General features: G+C 21.4%; 1 protein-coding gene across 1 annotated transcript; it reads right to left on the reverse strand.

Annotated features, from left to right (window-relative positions):
* Positions 1-273: 273 nt before the first annotated feature.
* On the reverse strand, positions 274-6582 carry LOC122861102. Its single transcript, XM_044165280.1, has 5 exons — positions 6022-6582; positions 1848-2126; positions 1438-1777; positions 1223-1360; positions 274-1147 (listed from the first exon to the last, which is right to left on the reverse strand). Exons 2-5 carry the CDS (start codon positions 2116-2118, stop codon positions 1027-1029), a joined length of 870 nt encoding a protein of 289 aa, XP_044021215.1. The 5' UTR covers positions 2119-2126; positions 6022-6582; the 3' UTR covers positions 274-1026.
* Positions 6583-7101: the final 519 nt, after the last annotated feature.

Raw genomic sequence — 7101 nt, forward strand, 5'->3', positions numbered from 1 at the left:
AAACAGCTTGCAATGTGTACAATCGTTGATAGAACAGACAACTTTTGTTCGAAAGATGATTCAAAAGAAAGCATTATTGACTTAACATTATTTTATTGTTTTAAATTTAAATAGAAATAATTTAAATAGAAGCGATTTATTTGAACAATAACGTAACGAAATTTCGAATCGATTTCGATTTCGATTTCGATCTCGGCTATGATTTCGATTTCGAATAAAAGCTTTTCATCAATTAATTTAAAAGAGGTACATAAAATTAATAACATTACAATAATAATTTCAATATTTTTTTTATTTAATTTTTATTAATAAATTGAATTATAAAAAAAATTTTCTATCTAAGTTTAAAATCGTAAATCATTATTATGATTATGTACAAAATAAATTTGTTGTTTATTTTTAATTAAATTGTAAATTATATAATAATCTAATTAATTTATTGTTATTTAAAAAAAAAAAAAATTATATATTTTAAAGATATTATGGCATTCCTCATATTTAGAATATCTTGATAAACTAAATAAATATTTTGACAATAGCAGGAATTTAAATATTCACATGAAAATTGTTGTAGTATAAATATTAATTTAAAAAATATATATTATTAATATTATTATGACATTTATCTAGCATCACATTGATCTTGTTGATAAAAACAAGTTGTGAGTTATAAATATGAATCATTCCCATTGTGTTAATTGAGTTTTTTTTTGTTTTTGTTTTTTTGGGATAATAAATACGTGATGATTCAATAGACAATAATAGTTATTTGATATAAATCACCTGAGCATCATTTTAAATCATTATGTGTATTATAATGACCAGTCTGTGTGAAAATTAATTTAAAAATATATTTCATCTGTTATCCACCAGGGTACTGCATACTATTATTTTTTTTTTTTCTTTTAAATTAATTTATAAAAAATTGTCTTGATTATTTTATCAATGATAAAATATCTTTTAAAAATGACAATCATTTTAATTTTCTAACTATTTTTAAAACCTGTATAAATAATACTAATTAATTTACATTGTTGAATTTATCATGTGTTTTAGATTTTTCGAATTTTCATCATCTTCATTTGATATATCATTCGATGATTCATCGTCAAATTTATTTTTATTCGATTCATCATTAGCTGTTTCTCTGTAATTGATAAAATATAAATTATTATTTTATTTATACATGTAATAATTTAATTTTAAATATAATTTTACTTACGAGTATTTATTATTTGATGGTAAAAATAATGATTTTGGACAATTTTTAAAATAAGGCCAACATTCACCATGTAATTTACCACGATTTTCAGCTTCAACATATTCATCTAATACACTTGAAAATGGTGATTTACTTGCTCTATAATTAATAAAGATATTTATATTAAAAAAACAATATAGAAATTATTTAAAATTTAAAATTATTTAAATACATACGTGAAAAATAATTTAAGAACTTCTCCAATAAGTCCAAAATTACTAAGTGGATGACTTTGTACTTCACAAATAGCACGTAATAAACATGCTTTACCATCAAGACCAAGTGTACTAATCATATCTTCAGTGGTACCATATAACAATGCACGTTCACCACCATGAAATGCATTTTTAGGTGCTTCATGAGTATCACGTTTTTGTAATCTTCTTTTCATAAATGACGCAACAAAATCAGCAAGCATTATACCAGCTGATCTACCTTCCATTGCACGTCCAAATATTGGTGGTAATGCACCATAAGGATTTTCATTATCAGTCAAACCAAGCATATCAAAATAAACTATAAAAAAATAAGGTAAATTAATTTCATTATTAAAAGTTAAATTTAAATTAATTAAATTTATTCTTACTTGTAAATGGAAGACTTATTGACATATTAGCATGAAATCCATATGGTGGATGTCTTACAAATGGCAAATTAAGAGTTGGTGTTATTGTCATACTTGTACCAGGTGGTAATGCAACTCTTCCATCATTTGTTATCCAAGATAAACGTTTTTGTCGATGATGAGATTTATCATCATTCAATGATTTTGTATCTGATGATGCTGTTGATAGAGTCATCTCAATTGACAACAACACCACCAAAGCAATTACTGATAATATATTTCTTCCTGACATTTTTGAATCTGTAAAAAATTAATAAATTAAATAAAAATAATACAAACTTATTTATCACAATGTATTGTTATTGTTAGTGTATGTATATATTTCAATTTATTTAGCATTTGAATTTTTAAGTTGTTTATTTTAAAGATTGTAATAATAGAAAAAAAATATATCGTCATGTTGTTGTAGTCCAGACCCTGACCATTCATTGGTATCTCACCTAGTTAGCTTGAATTACCAGTTACAGCATATTGGATTTAAACTTGTAACAGTTAAAAGTTGTATAAAGTGTGTTTATTTATCTTATATCTATTTACAAACGAATGTGTTATATGCTACCAAACCAGTACATTCAAAAAGAAAAACATATCAAGTATATAAACGATGAGAAGTAGAAAAAATATAAAAAAAAAAAATGAAAATACTACAGGGCATAAGCTGTAAAACACCAACACGACCTTCAATATCAGACAAGTTTTTATGCATGAGTGAATAAAAACACTACATATAAAATATATTAACATATATAAAATTTAAAAAAAAAAATCTAAATTGAATGAAAACTGTGATTTTAAATGTACTAATGATTTTTCTTTTTTTTTTTTTTTCATTTTGAATAAACAACAAAATCCACTACGTTAATTGCAATTAATCTATGTAATTTATTGATAAATTATTTAACACTAATTACCAAGCTATAAATTTAATATTTAATATTTGAAAATAAAAAAAATTATTTAGAAATTTTATAATACACAATTTGTAATTGAAATTAATGTTTTTTTTTTTTAAGTCAAATAAGGTTTAAAAAAAAAAATGTTAATCTCCATCAGGTAAATAAAATATATTTAAATAATTTTTAGATAATTTAATTTAATTTTTTTTTTCCATGGATTAATGAAAATAGTGTGTATTATAATAATAATTTTTTTTTTTAAATTGATCAATATGTATGATCAATTGAATACATCCCAGCAACGGCACTGATATTTTTCCGATCCGTTACAGTCCGGCGTTTTTCAGAAAATTAGCCATGTGATATAACGTAAGACCGTTAGCTGCACCGACTGGTTATAAACATCATCCTCAGGTACTTTTAAATATTTATACACATATATATATTTATTGTATACATGCATATTATTAATAATGAAAATATCCAAGTGAGAATGATGCAAGTTGACGAGAGTCGCGACACAAATATCATAAAAATCAAATTAAAAAAAAAAAAACATATTTGTCATTGATAGCCTAATTTAATATTTAATATTATAATAAAAAATTTAAACTAAATACCTTTTTTTTTTTTTATAACTTAATAAAAATGAAATTATTTATTTTTTAATTTAATTAAAAATATTAATTGTTTATATTTATTATTTCAATGTGAAAAAATAAAAAAAATCATTTTGAAAATATATTTGTTAATTGTATAAATAAAATTGATATTAATTTTTAATATTACGATGTTGAATCTTTTTTTTTTAACCAACGGTTCCACTGACCTACATTGTTTTATTCATAATCGTTGATAATAACGTTGCTTAATATTTAATTCACTCATATATTAAATGACGAGTGAAAAAAAAAAAAAAAATGTGCATTTTATAATTATTCGGAAAACCAAGAAACCGTTAGATATTGAAATTTTTTTTTTTATTTATTTATATATTTTTATTTGTTGTTTATTGTTGTTTTTTTTATTGAGGACAATTTAATTTTATATTCGATGCATGCAAGTTGACAAAAATTTCAATCAATCGATTCACAATGATGCTTGAATAAAAAAAAAATATAAAATATATATTTATGTGTCAATTGTTGGGAGTGAATATAAATTACATGTCCCATTTTCATTTGTTAAATTTTTTCAAGTTTAGTGACAAGGTCATTGAACGTTATATCAAATGATTATTAATTTTTTAAATTAAAATAAAATTTGAATTTAAATAAATATGTAGATAATTATTATTCTGAATTTATTAGTTTTTTAAAATTTATTTTCGAATGATAAATTTAACTGTTTTCAAAAATTTCATATATTTTGTGTTGATTTTAAAAAATATATATAAAATATAACGGTATTAATCGTGTATATGATTTTTTTTTTCCATTAGTTTTCAATAATTATTCAAATATTTTAAAATATGGGAAAAATTTGAAAAAAAAGCTGCTATAAATTTATGATTTTTTTCCATTTAAAATATAAATAATTTTTTAATTGACATTATTATTTAATTTTATTTGATTATTGACCGACTAACTGACTTTGAAGAAAGGAAAAGTTCCTGGAAATAAAAAAAAAAAAGAAGATGTATATGTAAAAAAAAAAAAAATAATTGAATATTTATAAATTCAAAATATTCTATGAAAAAATTTGTCAGTTATTTTTTAAAATTTTTGAATATATCTATTTTTTTTTTTCCCATTAAGTATTATAATTTACATTTATGGAAAAATGAATGAAAGTTTATCTGTCCATTTAGAGAAATCACTATCAAATACTATGAATGGATTTTAATGATTTTTTTTTTTTAAATCTATAAGACAAATGTAGATAAATTTTATGAATTTCGGATTAAAACGGTACTGTAAATTTCTACATTTCAATATCAAACAAATAAACACATATTTCCGTTGAAATATAAATATAAATTAATTTTTTTATCTCATGGATATATTTGACAAAAAAAAGGGAAAAAATTAAATCAAGATTTAATACAACGATTTTGTTTTTTAAAAAAAAGATAACGTCAAAGAAAAAAATAATAAAGATGAGAAAAAAAAATTTAAATTACAGTGTGGTTTCATCACCGTTGTATATAATTTTGCCAGTTAAAAAATTCAACACGTGTGCTTTACTTTTGTACATTAATTTATTCAAATTGTAAAAAACAAAAATATGAATAAATAATACACTAAATTTTTGACCCAGTGACACTTTTTTTTGACGAAAAAAAAATACATGTATATTATTATGATTGAATTTGAAATACTAAATGATTATTAGATGATAATATCAACATAAAAAAGGATAAATTTTCAAATTCCAATTGAAAAATAAATTTAGAATGAATGAGAAAAAAATGTGGTTTTTTTTTTTTTACTTTGATTCCAGTTTTGGCTTGAACAACTTGAATAATTTTGATCCAGAATGTGCCCAAAGTCAAAGAATAAAAAAAAAATTATAAATGAAATAAAAAAAAAAAAGGTTCATTGAAACGTGTTCTGCAAACTGATTAATTTACTTTTGCCAATACACAATGCGAATATTATCAAGCTATTAAAATAATTAAATTTTTTATTTCTTTCTTCAAAAATTAATTCAAGAATTCACATTAAATAATCAATAAATTCTTCAAAAAATATTCAAAGACAATTCAATTTTCCAGTGAAATAAATAGCTTCAATAAATAATTCATGTGAAAAAATTATATATCAATTATTGTTGAATTAAAAAAAAAAATACCCGTCAAATATTTTAAATAATACAAAAATTTTTACCAAATAAAATATGTTCTTTAAAAAAGAAAAAAAAATAAACAATTAAATTTTATTAGCATTATTATTTATCATACCGTTATCATTAAATAATTGTTTAAATTTAAATGAAATGAATTTTTTAAATTATAATAAAATGTAATAAAATTTAAATTTTTCATCTAATTAAAATTGTGTAAAATAAATTTACTATTAAAATGATTGATGAAAGGTGTTATATATAATTTTTTTTTTCCCTTTTTAAATTGTTAAATTGATATTAAAAAATTTACATCAATATTAAACGACTTAAATATGTTTTTATAATATTTTTTTTCTGTTAAAAATTGATTAGTATTCAAGATGATTGCAATGGCTGTTAATTATTTATAATAATGAATAAATTGATGAAAGATAATATAAAGACACACTCACCTTGATGGAGGATGGCCCGATGAAAAAACAGGGTAAATAAATAAAAAGTGCAGTCTCTATGACGTTATGTGGAGTAATTTTGATGCACGCTGGTTAACCAGGACTATGGCATAATTACTGCCCGCCGGCTCGCACTTCCTCTTTATTATTTGATTTTTTTTAATACTTAGATTGGCCTCAAAGTATTATCAATTTTTTTTATTTTATATATTTATTTTTCATACATGAAACCGCCACTTAAATAACCGAAAAAAAAATATAAAAAATTCTTCTTTATTACTACTTCTTCGTGTTTTTTTTACTCTTCTTTACTCCACCTCAAAATGCACCAGTCTTATTTTTTTAATTTTTTTTTTTTATTAAAATTTGTAATATAAAAAAAATAAATTAAATAATTTTAATTATTATTGTAAATGAGTTTTGTTATTTATTATTTATTTAATGTAATTTTTGATATTTTATGTGATGAATTTATTAAAAAAAGAAATGAAAAAAAAAAATATTACAAGTGGATAAAATTTATAAGATGAACGAGTTACGCGTGGTGGTGTCTTCAAGACTGGACGCATCCTATTCATACAAATACCAGGTTACCTCAGAGGATTGTGACCCCCACCTGTATCACTACTCATCGTTGAAACAGAGTCAAATACGTGTTACATTTAATATACCTTTCTAACGAGCAATACCATTAATTTAATGTCATTTAGTTTAACCACATTTTTGTAATTAAAAACTCCCACATATCCACTTTCAATTAACTAGAGTAAAAAAAAAAAATAGTTTATTTAAAATTATATCAAGAAATTTATATCTACATCAATTTAAAACAGATGCATTTGAGAATTTAGATATACAGGCCAAGGTCGTGTATTAATTTTTCAAAGTTTAATGACCTAAATATGAAATGGGAAAAAAAATATAAAAATATTTAAGATAGGTTCCATCAGCTATATGAAGGGTTCATTTATATATTTTTTTTTTTTTCTAATGAATAATAATTCTTTCCCTCTTTCTTTTTTTTTCTATAATTTTTTCAAACCGTTTTTTTTTCCAATTTTTTATCTCGATCATATAAAT

This window comes from Aphidius gifuensis, linkage group LG1 (assembly GCF_014905175.1).
Source record: "Aphidius gifuensis isolate YNYX2018 linkage group LG1, ASM1490517v1, whole genome shotgun sequence".
Lineage (NCBI taxonomy): Eukaryota > Metazoa > Arthropoda > Insecta > Hymenoptera > Braconidae > Aphidius > Aphidius gifuensis.

What these genes read in the sequence shown, in the direction of transcription:
- LOC122861102 (XM_044165280.1), bottom strand. Translation starts at nt 2,118, where the DNA reads ATGTCAGGAAGAAATATATTATCAGTAATTGCTTTGGTGGTGTTGTTG. An exon ending in GTTCTTAAATTATTTTTCAC is followed by an intron (nt 1,361 to 1,437) that starts GTATGTATTTAA and finishes TATTAATTATAG; the next exon opens with AGCAAGTAAATCACCATTTT. An exon ending in CCATCAAATAATAAATACTC is followed by an intron (nt 1,148 to 1,222) that starts GTAAGTAAAATT and finishes TATCAATTACAG; the next exon opens with AGAAACAGCTAATGATGAAT.